General features: G+C 46.6%; 1 protein-coding gene across 11 annotated transcripts in view; it reads left to right on the top strand.

The window, feature by feature from the left end:
* Positions 1 to 16,065, top strand: part of CAMTA1 (calmodulin binding transcription activator 1) — a 222,024-nt gene that overhangs the window by 101,993 nt on the left and 103,966 nt on the right. The window contains exon 1 of one of the 11 annotated variants that reach the window (XM_064678281.1): positions 7,620 to 7,703. The exons of the other annotated variants lie outside the window; for them this stretch is intronic. Within the exon in view, the coding sequence (XP_064534351.1) occupies positions 7,635 to 7,703 (69 nt within the window). The 5' untranslated portion in view covers positions 7,620 to 7,634. Of the gene's footprint in view, positions 1 to 7,619; positions 7,704 to 16,065 lie in introns of those variants that run through there. 11 annotated transcript variants of the gene reach the window in all.

Genomic DNA, 16,065 nt, shown 5'->3' with positions numbered 1-16,065 from the left:
TCGTTAGCTCCTCCCTGGAGCCTGACATGGGGCAGGGCAGGGCACAGGGCCAGCTGCAGTCAGAGGCACCTCTTCCAGTGCTCAGGAGTCCCTGAGCATCTGCTGCTGGTGGCAGAAGGAAGCAGATCCCAGGGACTTCTGATTGCTGTGTCTCTGCCTTTTTGACTCCCCCCAGCGAGCTCACGTGTGGGCTGATGGATGAAGTGCCTGCACATGGTCAATGAGTAAGGGCAGGGGTGCCCTTGGTCATCATGCATGGCTGGTCTGCACCTTCTGCCGTGATGTAACAGCTCATGCCTGATGGATGGGCACAAGGAGTATCCGTATCCCAGGAAAAGGACAGGAAGGGAATCCTTGCTGTGCTGCTTTAGATGTTTCCCCTCTTTAAAACTGTTCTAACTGGGCAAACCAGCTCCTCAGAGCCATGCAGTTATCACTCAGGCAAAGGAGGAGGTCCGTGGGTATCTCTGTTACAGTGTCACACAGGAACCTTCACCAGACGTGCCTCCCCGCTGTCAGTGCCAACCTCAGCAGCAACTGGGTTTCACAGCTGCCTGCACATGTGGGCCGAGCCATTTGTCCATTCCAAAGCCTGAGCTCTTCCAGGGTCATCGTTTCCCGGGGTGCAGCCTGCTCTTTGACAGATCATGATTTGATTTTAAGTCCCAATTGACCACTGCTTTTGAGATCTGTCTGCTGGACAGCTTTAATTCATGAGATGTGTGTGTGTTTTTAACATTTGAATGCTACTGGGTACTGAGTGAAATGCCATACAAAATTTTAAGTGCCTTCCAAATATGTGGCCTTTGTCAACCAGGCTTTGAACCTCCTGAAGGAATGAAATCAGGTTTGCTTGAAAAGAGCTATTTCCCATGAAACCAGGTTGGTAAACATTAAGTGTAGTCACATCCTTTAATTCCTTATTAATTGAATCTCATATCAGTTTTTCCACTGCTTTGCCCAGGACTGATGTTAGACAAGTCAGCACAACGTGAAAGAATGAAGGGTTTGTTCTGCTTGACCTTTTTGGGTATTGATTAAGAGAGAAAATTATACAGAACTTGAGTATTACATCCTGCAAATGACCAACACACGTGTTGTTACCTCTGTATCTGAGATAAAAGTCTGCCGAAGAAATTGGGTAGGCAACAAAACTCGGGCATGACCAGAACCAGCAGTTGGGGTTCTGGGTCCCCAGGGGTGCAGGGGGAGTTGGTAGTGAAAGGGCATTTGGGTGGGACCTGTGGGAGATGTGTCAACCAAATACATCAGGTGCAGCAAGGGTGATAATACGACTGTGGTTTCGTCACCTGTGACCCTGTGTCGTCAGGGGAACAAAAAGACTGATAGTTTTTTACTTAGTCCAGTAATATATTAGAAGAAGCCAGCAGAGAAGCCTGCCAGTTTGCTTAATCCTGGAAAAAAATGTGGAGTTTTTTTTTTAATTTAAACATTCTTGCTTCAAGCTTAAGAGTGTTCTTATTTGGGAATCTGTTTCCAGTTATTTGCAATGTGCTAATTACCCAGTGGCAGAACCTAAGTGGGTGTAAATTGTCATATCTCTGCTGACTTCAGTGGAACTGTGGCAATTTGCACTTCAGGAGGATCTGTCGCCTAGATTCTTGCCAAATTTGAAATCTCTTTGCTCTAACTTGTCTGGGGAGCCTCGGGCTCCAGGGAATACAGAAGAAAACAAGCATTTTGCAGGGCTTAAAATCCTGCGCGTCTCATTGATTTGTTGGCGTTCGTGTTTGTTATTCAACCCGCCGCTGAACGTAATGGATACTTGAGCCATCTCGGCTGAGGAGAAAGGAATCCTGCTTCACATCGCGCCGTCTCCTTGGAAACGGCTGCGGCGGTTCCCACGCGGGCTCCCCGCGGGCCGGGGGCACCCGCGATAATTCCGTGCGGAGCAGGCAGCGGCACGCACGGGCCTCAGAGCCCCCGTGGGCTTCAGAACACGTTAAAGCCTTTTTTCACATCATTGCCGTGAGCGTGCATCCGGCCCGGACCTCAGAACGCTGGCGGCCTGGCTGGGGTGGCAGAAACCCCCTTCCTTGCCAGACAGCTGCGGTTTGTCAGACAGCTCACTCCTCCTTCCAGAGCAGGCTGCTGGAGAGATGCCTCGGGGGGATGGTAAATGGCTGCTGGGGGATTTCAGGCAGCAGGGCATGAATACAGATCTTGTTGGCAATCGAGCATCCTGACGGGTCCTGCTGTAATGGCCATTTAATTGATTAATCCTAATATAGAAGATTCTTGCTGTCAGTTCCCTCTGCAGCTTTTTCAGCTCAGTGTCATCCCGGAAGCCAACAGAGACGGTTCTCTCATCTCACATGGATGAGAGCCATGGAAAAGGTGGTGGTGATGGCAGAGCCTTGAAGGCATCAGTGTTTGGCATTCAAGTCAGTGGTTCAGGTGATGCCAGCCCTTTCTGCATCTCTTTTACTGCCTGCATGTAGGTGGCAGAGAGCTTAATAACCCTCCAGTGACGGGCCGACCTTCTTCAGGGAGATAAATCCACAGGCAGTGAGAGATTTTTCCAGAATCTTGTTTATAGACCATCTGCTTGTATGTCTCGTCCCTTTCCCATTCAGGGCAATTTGAAGACTGTGAGACCCCATTTCCAGCTGAAAAGGGGAAAGGCTGGGGTGTGGAGAGCAGAGTGGGCTGCAGAGGCAGCCTCTTGCCAGCACCTTTGACCATACCTGCCCATCCCATGTTTGTGAACTACTAAATGTTCAAGTAAATATAAGCATGGATTTCATAAACAGGTGTAATGGACCAGATAGCAGATTTGTATGTACTTTGGGCCAAATTCATAAACATTTTGCCTGTACAGGCGTATTGTTATCTTTATGTGGCTTCTCTGGTTGGCCATATGGGTTTGTTGGCTGCATAGTATTTTTCAGCAAGGATGCAGCAAACTTGCCATCTGGGTGATGTTTGCCCAACTACTTGAAATAGTTGGGTTTTTTTAAATATGGATGTGAGAAGTCTGTGTTATCTGCTGTTTCAGCATGGGTGGGGCACAGTTTGCCCCCCTCAGCCCAGGACAGCAGTGGCTGATGTGCGAGAGACTGGCTGGGGGACTGTGACCAAACTGTGTGCTGGGCAGAGCTGCCTCTGCCCCTGTTCTGTGCACAGCTCTGCAGAGCTGGGGGAGCTGTCTGGGTAGCTCATGGAAAAAACTGTTTCTTTGCAAAGACAGTTGATATTCCAATAATACAGGTGTATTTCCCTGCACCGCTCCTGAATTGGTGCATTCCATAAAGTTGATTTGTGGATGCAGAGACGACAGCAACTGAACTGCAGGAGCCATTGGTATGGGGGGGATGTACTGGAGTGTGGCTCAGCTGTGGAGCTGGGAGGATGCTCCTCGTGCCAGGGAATTGTCAGCTGGGAGCTCATTTCCTTCTCTGGTGAAGGCTGTGCCTGCTCTTGGTGATGGAACAGTGGCCGGGGAGCCCGGGGAGCACTGTGGCTCCGGTCGGTGTGGCTCACCTTTCCTCTCTCAGTAGGAAAAGAGGGAACCTGCAATACCACGTTACTGAGCAGCATCTGGAAAATTGCCCTTAGGTCTTGCATTCCTATTTGTAACCTTTGTAAAAATACTATTTCCCATTGCTACCCAGGTTTTATAATGTGGATATCCTAAGCTCTTCCTCCCAGTATTACATCATACACATGGTACTGCCTTCTCTGTTCCCTGGAGCACATCTGGTTTCTAAGCTGGCTCTCAAAAATGGCCGATTTTCAGAAAAAAGAATTCACAGTAGACTTTGCTGTTGGCAGGGAAAGAAGTTTTTATCATGGTCTGAAGGAGAATGCACAGCAGATCTGAAGTTCACCTTTAGCATTCCAGGTTGTTCTGTCTCTGACTGGAAAGCCATTGTGGTGAATCATTATCTGCAGAGATTCTTCTCCTTTGGGACCCTCCCCTGAACTGCAGCTCCTGTGCATGGAGCCGTTGGAGGGGTGGTCAAGGTGGTGACATGAGGTGCTGTGGGGCAGCCAGCTCCACCAGTGCTCCAGCATGTGTGGTGCTCCTACCTCCAGACCTTCCCTCCTCCTCAGGAAACATGAGTTCCCTTCTATTGCTTTTTCAGATTTTATCCCTAAAACCTCACTGTTGTCCCACTTTCCATCCCTGAAGTGCAGAATTAAGGAGGTGTATTTAGATTATAGAGGCGACTGCCCCAAAACATGGGAAGTTCCTGCTCAGCACCGTACCTTCAGTAAATACAGTGCAGTTGTGGTCAGTCCTGCAGTGCCACTGCCAGGGATGGGAATCAGTGAAGTTGTTCTGGAGTTTAAGGAAGATAATACAAATCATGTATAACACTCCTAGTAGGAATACCAAATCCTCGCATTTTACGTTTTGACATGTCTGTTTTGTATATGCAAATTCAGTCTTTTCTGCAGGATTTCCTTGGAGATAAACGTTTTCTTAGGAAGTTAAGGAAGAGGACACAATATGTTAATGGAAGATAATGAACATGTAGCTTGTGACTGGGAATATAGCAATGAGAAAGAGGGAGATTAGCTTTTACATCACTGTTATTCTCAGAGATGTGTTCTCATTTCCCTCTGCCCCACAGATGTCCTGCTTACAGGCCATGTAAAGCCACACTTGGTTAAATTGCCTGTTTACCAACACTTTGCACACTGGAGGATCTTTGCAGCTAAAACCGATGTCTGTCCATTTGGGGTGGCTTTCACACACAGTTCCATGCTGTTTGGAGTTCTTTAGCCTCAGGCAGCGTGTGCTAATGGCTCCTATGGCATGTGCAATCCTTGGGTGCTTCAGAGGGAATAACAGCAGCAGTGGGGCATGAAGGGGCTGTGAGCAAGGTGGCACTGCATCATTTACACACTGTATGCAGTGGAGGAGTTCAGAAGACATGGGTGGGGAGCAGAACAGAAAAGGGCAGGTTGGGTCAGGAAAATGGGCTGTTTTATGAGCAAAAATAGAAAGATTGTTTAATCTGGCAAAACCAAGGCTGAGAGGTGGTGAAGTTGTTTCATCTACAAATGTCAAAAGCATGAAGTGGACACGTGAAAACACCCATAAACTGTGGCTGGTTCGGCCCAGGAATGACTAGAGCAAGAGCAGCTGCGGGTACACGTTCCCTGATTGTCTTGGAGCCTTGAGTCTTTGTCCAGGCCTTCTCATAGGAGTCAGGTGGCAGCCACAGGGCTCATGAGGACAGTCAGGCAGGAGCCCAGGACTGAGGGTGCTGTGACATTCACACATGGGAGTGCTGGGCTCAGTGGCCAGGGGAACACCACAGCTTTTTCATCCTACTGTATTTCTTTTTTCCCCTCTCCAGAACACAGTTAGACTTTTGTTGTGTGTTAGGACAGACTGAAACGTTATTTGAGGTTAGGCCTTGTGGCAGAATCATCATAGGACCCTGGAAAAGTCACCCCATTCTGGAGCAGCATGATCCATATTTAGAAGGCTCCAAACACCACCACTATCTCTGTCCTGTGCAAATACCTGTCTGTATTATTCTCCAAACAACTCCATTTCACATGCTGCTGCTGTTGTCATGATGAATTGTTTCCCATACAGCTTTGAGATGATGACTTCTAAATTTAGGGCTTGGCTTCATGAAGCCTCCCTGGCTGTGGGTGTGTGACAAAGAGCAGTTCTGCTCGTGGGTGCCAGCAGTGGAGCTGGATGGCTGGCACTGCCATGTGCTCATCCCCTCACACAGCTGAGCTTTGGCTTGTGTTTAAATAAACACTGCGTGGTTTTAGAAACCGAGGATAACACGTACTTCATTGGCAAACCAGTCTTGCCAAGTCAGCACCTTCTGCAGCTAAACATGCCTGGGTTTGTATGTTAAGAGAAAAGACAAAGTGAAGAGGATGATCATAACAAAACACACTACCTGCAGAAAAAAGTGCTTTTCTAAAACTGCCCGTGCCTTTGTGCGAGCAGGGGTCCTTATTTGGGCGTGTTGCATTGTGCTCAGAAAGTTTTAGTGGCTTAAGGGTCCCTCAATACTCTGTTTCCTTGCACCATTTATTGTGTGTCTGTAAAGTTACCGGAGGGGAGTTTTATATTTCAAAGTGGGTTTGTGCCGTTGGCAGTAGTAGTAATGGAATTAATAATTACATTTTTGTAGAATTAATAATTACATTTTAATAGAATTTTCATTTGCAAAGTGCATTACAGCTGGTCTGTAATTAATTGCATACCTGTAGTGGCACTGAACTGTATCAGAGACTCCACAGTGTTAGAGAAACACGTGAGTTTTCAGAGACTTTGTTCCACTCTCGCTTGCTCGTGCAGCCAGGTCGGGTACAGACCCCACTCTGCGCTGTGGGCTTTGCATCTTCCCAGTTGCTGCTGCTCTTGGCACTTTTCTGCTTAACCAGTTTTTTACTTAGTTCTGTGTCTCCGTGTCTGCGTGTTCAGTGTCTGGCTGATGCTGAGGGTGGTTCCTCCGAACTCATTAGTTTATTAACTTTTGAGCTACGCTCATTGTAGATGTATTAACTGACAAAGTAAACAGCAAAGTCATGGAGCTCCAGCTGAGTGTACCTTCGTTTGTTTTAAGCAGTACAACCTGAAGAAGATTGTTTCAGGGGCAGAAAATAAGGTCCGTGGTCCACCCAAGGTCATGTGGGACTGTGCCAGAGCCCCGAGCCTGTAGTGGCTCCCGTGGCACAGGGGGAGGTGAGTCTGCACCATTCAGCACAGGCAGATTCCTTCCCACCCAGGATTTGGCTTTTCTCTCCTCTGTAGTCACAAAACAGTTTTAATACTTCATGAGAAGTCTGTCCACTTAGAATAAGGTAATTGATACAAGCAATTTTAGTCCCCTTTAATATAACAGATCTCAAGTGTGAAACCTCCTTAGTTAATGATCAGCATAAAATAAAAGTCTTTTTTTAGTGTAAGTTCTCAGTTAATTTTACAGTTCAGTTGAAGTGAAAATATCATTAAACAGGATAGTATTAAACTTTATACTTATTGGGCCTCCCCTACTCTGCAAGGGAGAGGTGAGTTGGTGTCTCGACTAGGTACTGGCTAATTTGTTAAGGGTGCACACGGAATTTAAACACCGAAAAGGTTTGAAGGTCACCTTTGGTAATGTTATGTTCAGCTGTCGTCCTGTTTCTGTCAGTGCTGCGCTGCCAGGAGCCCTCAGTGCGGGGCTGAAGGCTCTGAGCGGGCAGAGGATGGTGAGGGAGCTGCGGGAGGAAGAACCCGCAGCGCCTCAGCAGAGCTTCGCCGCCCGCAAGGAGCTTTGAAGGGTACGGAGTGCGCAGCTCTGCTGCTCACAAAGGACAGGGGATGTGGGTTCGGCTTCTCCTCCCTCTGCCTTCCCGTCCTTCCATTAAGTGCAGGTTTGATTGATTCTGTAAGGAGCCAGGCAAAGGCACGCTGCCTTCCCCAAGGCAGGGCACAGAAAGGGACACGCTTGCTGGTTTTAAACCCAGGCTGTAAGCTAGACTGTATCAAAATGCAACATTGCCACCGATGAGCTTGGAAAAATGAGGGCAGAATAACAGTTTTCAATTTAAAATAGAACTTAATGCTGTAAAGGAAAATATAACGAGGAGAGAAACTGTTGTTAGCTTGAACTGCAGAAGACACTGTTGTTAGAGAAAGAAGCATGAAACATGCCCTGTTAATTTGGGAAAATATAGGGGTTCTGGGAGTCAAAAAATCCTGCTTCAGTAAGGTAGGTGAACTCAATCCGCTTTCCAGAGGCATCTGCCATGGGTTCTGCAGTGACCATGGGGTCCTTTCAGTGGCAGATTTGCTCTGCAGCATCTTCTTTATGTTGGTTTCAGACTCTTTATCTAGTTCAGTTAAATATCCCTTTGAGATTTGTGTATGGTAGAAAAAAATTTTCAAGAAAAGGAGCTTCTCAGTCCTAAGGGTAAACTTTCAACCAGAAGTAGCATCTGCTGTTGGTAGATTTGGAGGAACTGGAGATTTTTAAATGTGTTTGTCTGAGTTTCTCTTGGGGAGCTCAGGACCTGTTGACTGTGGGGGTTTGTGATGGCTGCAGTTCCTGGGGCAGCTCCCTCCTCTGAGCTGCCCATTGGCACGTGGGCAGGACCCAGTCAGCATTTTGGGGCAACCCGAGTCATTTTTCTGTGGAATTTGGAGTGTACTGGGACGTGGTGGTGACAGAGCTGTCCCCCAGGTGCCTGGGAAAGTGGCCCCGTCCTTCTCCCTGTCTGCTCTCACCTGAACGAGCCAATGTCTTCATTAGCTGCCCTAGTGGTAATCTGCTGCTGCTGGAGATTAATAGAGAAAATATTTTCTAAACACTTCTGCCCATGTTTTCATTAATCTGTGCTTGGAAAATTAATCTTGTGGGGCGACCTGCAAAAGGTGTTAATTGCCGTTTCAGAGGAGGATTTATCAGAAGTTTGAGAAGGTGCCGCAGCCACTGCACAGTGGTGGCAGCAGTTCCAGAGGGACTATAGCAATGAGAAAGGGAGATTAGCTTTTACATCACTGTTATTCTCAGAGATGCGTTCTGACCTCTGACCCTGCTCTTCTGACCTCTGAACTTAATGCAAGTAAAACCAGTTCTTTTCAAAAGCTCTTTGGGGCAAAGTGCAGCCTTGGCTGTGGAGAGGCCGAGTTCCTGCCCCTTCAGGTTCAGTGTGGGATTAGAGAAGAAGGAATAGGTGAATAATTGAATTTATGTCCATCTTTAATACTGTATTGTTATTTTTGAAGACTGCTCAGATTGGGATTTTTTGTTGGTTTTTGGGGGTTTTTTTACAGTTATAAATTATGAAATTTGGCATGAAAATGAAGTTGTGTGTTAACGTGAGTGGCTTTCCTGTGATGATGATTTATTGTCTGCTTTTCCTTGTGAAAGCCACTCAGTAAATTCCTTGTGATTTGTAAACCTACAGGCAACGTGTTGGATATAAATGATGGATTGTACAGCTGAGGGAACAGATTTCTGCCTGCCCATGGGACTCATTTCTAATGACAGTTTTGTGGCGTCAGTGGGATGTTTGAGAAGCAAGCAACCCAGAATTTTTTTGTTTTCTTTTGCTTTTCCTTGAATATTGAACTTGATTTCAGGGACTGAGAAAATCTTGCTTTTCAATTTTGTGCTGTAGCCACCTTAAGTAAGACTCAGTGCACTGTCAGTCTCGGCCAAGCATCTTCTCTTGGCAGTGAACAAGCATGTGAGTGTCTGTCTGCCCCTTTCTCCCAAATGCTGAAGAACCTGGGCTTACAAAAATGAAACAAACACTGTTTAAATTCACACATGTCACTGTGAATCTTCTTGTGGTCAGTTCAACACTGTGAACCTCTGGACACTGTGACTTACCCGTGAGAGCACTGATCTGCTTTTGAGCTGGATTCTGCCAGTGAACGTTTTGGAAAGTGAAGTTTCTGTGGATGGGTCTGGACTTTGTAAGAGGGGACTGCTCTCAAGGGATGGCATTTCACCATTTCACTCTTGAAAAAAAGCTGAAATAGCCAGTGGTTTCATGTTCAAGTAACATTTCAGTTCTTGCTCAGCATGTTGTCTAACAATTGTTTCCTGGCCCAGCTGTGTCCATCTCTGCAGAAGGACAGAGGATTTCCAGGATGCTGTTGGTCACAGGAGTAGGGGAGGGGGCTCAGAGCCATGGTACCACACACCAGTTGTGCTGCTGCTGCTCTGAGGGAAAGCTGTCTTTTCTGCTGACAGCACTTGGTACTCGCAGGCAAGGAAAAAATTGTTTGGGTTGAGCAAAATGCTTCTCTGCCATTGCCAGTAAAACACCTGGAAACCAGGGGGATGGGGAGAACAGATCTAGTGGCATAAAGCGTGGAAGTCTCTTTTATGAGTCTCATGGTCTTTCCCAATCACTGTCAGCCTTTAAGAAATGTGAATGCTGTAATTGGCTGTGATGGGGAAGACAGAAGATTCCTTCTGCATGTGAAAAGGTGATGTACTAAAAATGATTCAGCATTCTGTTTTGTCAAATAGTTCATCAGTGCTGTCTTGCTTTTATTGAGAAAATATGCAGAAAGCACTTCAGAAGGAAAACTGTTGAACCTGCCAGCTAACCACTTGACTTTGATTTGTAACTGCCCTGTGAGCAGTCCCCAGAGGCTGTGGCATGGCAGGACTCTGCAGCCAGGGCAGAGTTGGAGGAGGATATGCTGGAGCCAGGCAGCCAGGAGAGGAACTGTTCAGACCCCAGATCCAAGATGCCACCACCTCAAAGTCCCATTCCTGAAAGAATGCAAATAACTTGTTGTTGGCAATGTGCAGACATCCTCTTTAGACAGCTGTACTTCAAATGCCAGTGATAGAAATCACTATTATTTTACAATGAGAAGAAAATTTGCTCTTAGCTTGCCGTCTTTGCTTCTATCTTTCAGAATGTCTCAGTGTATAGAAGGCATTTCCTTTTGTGTTTAGAGTTGTGTTTTCCTTCCTCAGCAGTCCGAGTGTCATAACTGTTAAATAGCCCTGAAGGGCTCTTCAGAGGGCAAAATCCCAGCAATAATGTCACCTCAGGTAGGCATAAGGAAGAGGTCTGAGGTTCTGCCACTGTGCATACAGAGAGTACGCTGGTCTTGTATCTCTTTCTATAGCAAACCTCTTCCACTGTTCACTATCTGTCATGAAAATCAGTTTTCCCTTCTCTGATAAAAAATTAATACAAGTGAAACGTCGACCTTTTCGGTGCTTATCGAACGTTAGAAACACTGGGCTGTTTGCTGATGGTGAACTTCAGTAAATTTTGGTGCACTAATACTGAGAAATTAATACTTTGCTGTTTAGGTTTTTTGGGACAGGAATGAACTATTTATAAGCTGGTTGTAAGCAATATAAACTTAGTATTTCTACAACAGCTTGTCCAGAAAAACATTCTTAAATGCCCACTTACTGTAGCTTCTGCCACTGCTTGTGAGCAATAGTGAGGCTGAAGGATTTTAAATTGGAATGGGAAGATTTAGTATTGGCATATACAATAATTTGTTTTAGGTTGTGTAAATGCTTTTTAATAAAGGGATTCACTCAAAGGAGGTTTGAAGATCAGGTCCTTCCGAGTTTTCTATGCACTTGGATTCAATTTTCAGAGTTTAGGAGCTGCTGAAGACTTTAAATGACTTCCTGAAATGGGAAGGGAATATCAGCTTCCACAGGAAGTTCCCTAGGGGGCTGTAGCACAACCAGACCACAGCCACACACTCTCCGCTCAGCCTGGAATTGTCACCTTTGCAAAGAGCATGAAGTGACCAGGTGGGGTGGGCATGTGTTGGTCACTGAGTCACTGACTGCAGCACCTACTACTCTTAACCATAAGCAAGAGGAGTAAAAAGAACAGGACCCAGAACCTGAGCATGTCCCTTTGCAGTGTAAGATATCTGCCAGTGGCTCCAGGGCTGATTTTGCCCAAGGGAGGATGCCAAAAAAAGATTCCAGCTAAGGCTTCTCGTCCAGCACAAAATTAATTCAGGATAAAACTGCGTGTGTAATTAATAGCTCCCAAAAGTTCTCTTAGATGTTTTTATATTTCTTATTAGTTGCATTTGTTAGAACTTGTGCTTATTTGCCCGAGTTGGACAGACAGTGAATGCATCAGACCTGTGTCCCTGGTGTGATCGTGCCCCTGCCCTGCACCCCCAGATCATTTGGCATGTGGCTTGTTTCTGTCATGTGTCTCCAAAAATACCATCTCAGCCTGCATTTCCCCAGGGCACTGTCAGATCTTGTCTAGTTCCCCTATGCTGTGATGCTCTTTTTTTTCCCAAAAAAGAGAATCAGACAGATAAAAGCCAAAGTTTCCCACTTGGGCGCAGCCAGCCTGCCTCTGATGGCCACGGTGGAGGCAGCTGGGCTGGAGATGCAGTGCTGTTCTTATCACAGTATTTGCTACTTCAGTCAAGTCTCCACTAAGACCAGCTCAATAATCCTTTTTTTGTGCAAAGCTTCCTCAGATATAAACGTATTTCAGTCTCGACCTATCTTCATTAGCCTCTGCCCGATCCGTTCAGTCTCAGACCCCAAACAGCTGAGACAACCAACACAGACATTAATGGTCCCTACAGCTTTGTATCTGATTATCCATTGATGTTGTAGGAGACATGATTAAAGCCTTCAAATAAAGTTGCAGCTAAATCCTGTCATAACCCAGCCCATTATTTTTTTGTTCTCTATTAGGATTTTAGGCATTTCTTTGACGTATTTTTATTGCCAGATTAGGAGGAAAACACTTGACTTGTTTGCAGCATTCTCATTATATTGTCTTTCTAACATTCCTGAAAGAGAATAAATATAAAATGCTTCTGTGTATTGTGTCATATTTCAGTGTGACAGTAATATGTTCCGTGGTTTTCCAGCTCACAGTTCTCACTGTGTGGTGACAGTCAGGAAGCCCTCGCACAGGGGAAGTGAAGTGGTGGCACAGGCTGAGGGGGCTGCAGGGGTCGATGGTGTACAGGGACCCAGGTAATGCCTGTCCTGTAGGTTGGTTGCATTCCACTAGAGACCCACCTGGGCAGTGCTGGTTTAGAGCACCAGCCTGTGAGTCAGAGCAGCCTCTTGTACCACTTTTCCTCTTACCAATTGCCCACTTACATCAAGGTCATTGGGATGCTCTTCCCTTACCTGAGAGTATGGGAGTCTGGCTTTTGTGTGGAGCTTGTGTCACCCAGATCTGCTCTCAGTAATCCCTTGCAGCCTTGCAGACTGTTCCATATTTACAGGTGCCATTAGACCATCCGTCCACAGGGCTCGTGCTGCCCTGTTTGTACCCAGCTCCAGAGGGGACACCTGCCTCTGTGTCCCTTTGAGGTTAGTTGGTAGAGATGAACGTGGGAATTCTTCCCAGTGAGAATCCCTGTATCCTGTGTACCTGATTGAGCAGAGTTTGCTTGAACTGTGCTACCAATTATTTTGGTTTTATCATGTCATTCAGAGCATCCATAAGAGCAGCTTCAGAGCAGCACCCACACTGCATGGCCTCTGTCCTGAAAATCAGTGATTTCTGCTCAACCTTGCTCCTACCCATCACCTGAAATACCTCCCAGGTCTCCAGAAGACCCTGGAGATTATTCTGGAGTATTCAAGCTGGTGACACAGCCAGGCTGTGGGGGTCTTTGTGGTACAGGAAAGCGATGGGCAGGACTAATGGGGAGTGGGATGCTGCAGGATGCCCAGCTGGATTATCCCAGTCATCATCCCAGGAGAGGTTTTATGGTTGATGGGTTTTGGGTTCAAGCAACACGGGTAGCAGGGAATGAGATAGGTGGTGTGAAACCTTTTGTGTCAGATTAAGAAGTGGGTTGAAAAGGATATTTTGTGACTAATTGGCCATGACTGCTGGGCCCAAGGAAACTCTGAGCTTTTGGAAAGCTCGTAATCCCATCAAGGATCTGGTGCACACTCTGGGCTCAAGTTGTTCCCGAGAGAAAGGGATGATGTTTTCCTCCTGCATTTCACAACTTTGCCCCTATACAGGCAGCATTCCTCCAGTACTCTTCTCACCCAGACCAGGGTGATTAAGCACTTAAATTGATTAATCAAATTTCTTGTGATGAGAACTACTGTCATTCATTAATCTGAATGGGATTATAAATAAGAGCTGGCAGAGAGGGGAGACAAACATGTTGACAGATAGACCTGCTGCTTTGAATACAAATCACACCGCTGCATCTGGAGGGTCTGAGCTCCTGGCAGCCTCAGGATAGAGCTTCCCTAAAGGTAAAATTAGACTGAGATTAAAGTATCCCCGTATTAATAAAGAAATATGCATTTATGAAGAGGCAGGCACTGCGGGGGGGTGTGGGGCTGCATACCAATGATCCTGCAGTGGGCTGGCTGTGGGTGTTGCTGCCGTGGAAGCATCAATCCCCTCGTACGCCGATTGCTGTCGCTAAGCCAATGTCATTAGGAGATTCATTTGTAACAGTTAAAACCTTGCAATCTTTGCAGTGACTTCAGAACCCCACAGAGGGAAAACAGGGTTTGAAAAAGAACCCATTAAACATTTAAATATTTCATTAAATATTGAACATTTCAAAAATTGCTTTCTAACGAGTCTCGAGTAAACAGAACAATATTTGTTAACTAAAGCCACCAGAAGTGACAAGGTCCTGCAATGCACAGGCTGCGTAACCTCCCTTGCTCAGCCATCACATGAGAGCCCTTGGCTCATTCTAGGAATTGTTATCTGGGTATGGCTGCTGGTGGCATTGAGGGCATGTGGAGGGTTTGAAACGTCAGGCAAAGAGCTGATAGGATTAAAAGCAAAATCTCTGCACCAGGCTGAGTGCCTGCACGGCGGGCTGTGCCCGGGGCTGCACAGCACTGAGCCACAGTGCTGCAGCCAAAAAGTGAAGGGTCGGGTTCTCCAGGGTTTTGCAACCACCTAGGAATGTTAAGAATGTTTTTGGGATCTGCTGTCAGTACCAGGGACTCCTCACCCGACCTGGCAAACCATAAGCAATCACTTAATTTCTGTTGACGTTGATAAAAGGCGAACGTTGCCAACAGAGCAGCTTAGCCCAGGCTGAGATCTGAGCACGTGGTTTTGCGCTTTGCTGAATCAAAGTTACTATTTACAGACGTCAGAGGAAAATCCAAACCTGTCTAATATCTCTGTTTTGTTAAGATGAGGAGTGAGAAAACACGTTTAGGAGCATTTTAATTGAAGATTTGCATCAGTAACGGGAAATTTTGGATGCCTCCCTATGTTATGACACTATTTAAGTCAAAACAAGAGCTCTGGGGGCAGCCTGCTGGCCTTGGGGATTCCCCAGGGTTCAGGCAGAGTTACACCTCCCTGTTTTGAGAAGCTGAACTGGGGCCAACCTTCATGGGGAAACATGGAGGTCTCCTGTGGCATCCAGGTCAGCTCAGCATTGCTGTGCTCGCTGTGCCCGACGAGAGCTCTCACAAACCTGCGCCTCCGCTCGCAGGGCCAGGCCCCGTCAGGCCCTCCCCGGCTGCATCTCGCTGCTGGGGGAGGACAAGGAGGACTGATGGCACGTGGCTCCCTGTGCGTGGTGCTGGCATCGAGTCAGGGTTTATAGCAGCACATTGGCTTTTCTGGGTGAATCCTGATTAAGGAGCGGGCGGGAGCCGCCGCTGTCTCCCAGCCCCCGCGGCTGACAGGGACGAGCCTCAGCTGACCTTTAAATGGATTTGGAACTTGTCTGTGGCTTTAGCATCCCCGTCCTGAAGGAAGGACCATCTGCTGCAAGATAACCCAGTCTCAGAAGGCACTTGCTTCAGGTCTGTTTGCAAAGAGAGGTGACATGCAATATTTGAGGGGTTTCCCCCACGGTTGCTAATTCGGTGGCCAAGAGGCAGCTCCCACTTTTCAGCTGCTTTGCTTTTACAGCCAGAGCATCAGCAGAGAATGTTGTGGGTGCTGGTTACAGACACAGTGCTGCCACTGCCAGCAGTGTGCTACTTACTGATGGAAATTGGTGAGGAAGCTCAGGAATGGTTGGTGTAATTACAGAGGGAAATGGCAGCAGCACTGGGGTGTGACAAGGAGGCGATGAGCTGCTGGGCTGAGCACATATTGCCCAACACCACCATGGAGCCAAGGAGCAGAGGGCATGGTCCTATGGTCCTTTTCCCCCAGTAACCTGCACAGATCCTGCTTACGATGTCCGCAGGCTTGCCAGGGTGTTAGACGTTGAAGCCTTACACCAGAAAATTACTCGAGTATATTTTAATAATTTACAGCCACAGGTCTTACATGGTTTGTTCTCTAAAGATTGATTTAGCTTCTTATTAAGGGAATTGGGAATTCAGTGTGAAAATCTGAACAAAATCTAGGCGGTTTTTAGGGTTTTTTTTAAATATCCACTAGTGTAACTCACTGGGGAGAAGAATTTCAAAGCCTGTCCAATCCTATCTTGAATTTTTGATTCTTCTGCTTTCCTATTTCCATTCCCAAGGTGTGCTTGTTAAGGAAGAACACCTCAGCATTATTGTATTATTTTTAAATAAGCCACAATCACTGTAAGGAGCTCAGGATAAAAAAATCCACTAATAATTTGATTTTTTTATTCCCCCTCCCTGCCTCCAGTTTTTAAAAGTTTGGTAA

The sequence above is a fragment of the Pseudopipra pipra genome, chromosome 22 (assembly GCF_036250125.1).
Source record: "Pseudopipra pipra isolate bDixPip1 chromosome 22, bDixPip1.hap1, whole genome shotgun sequence".
NCBI classification, from domain to species: domain Eukaryota; kingdom Metazoa; phylum Chordata; class Aves; order Passeriformes; family Pipridae; genus Pseudopipra; species Pseudopipra pipra.
The sequence above is the reverse complement of the archived record's forward strand: the minus strand, read 5'-3'. Positions and strand labels throughout refer to the sequence as shown.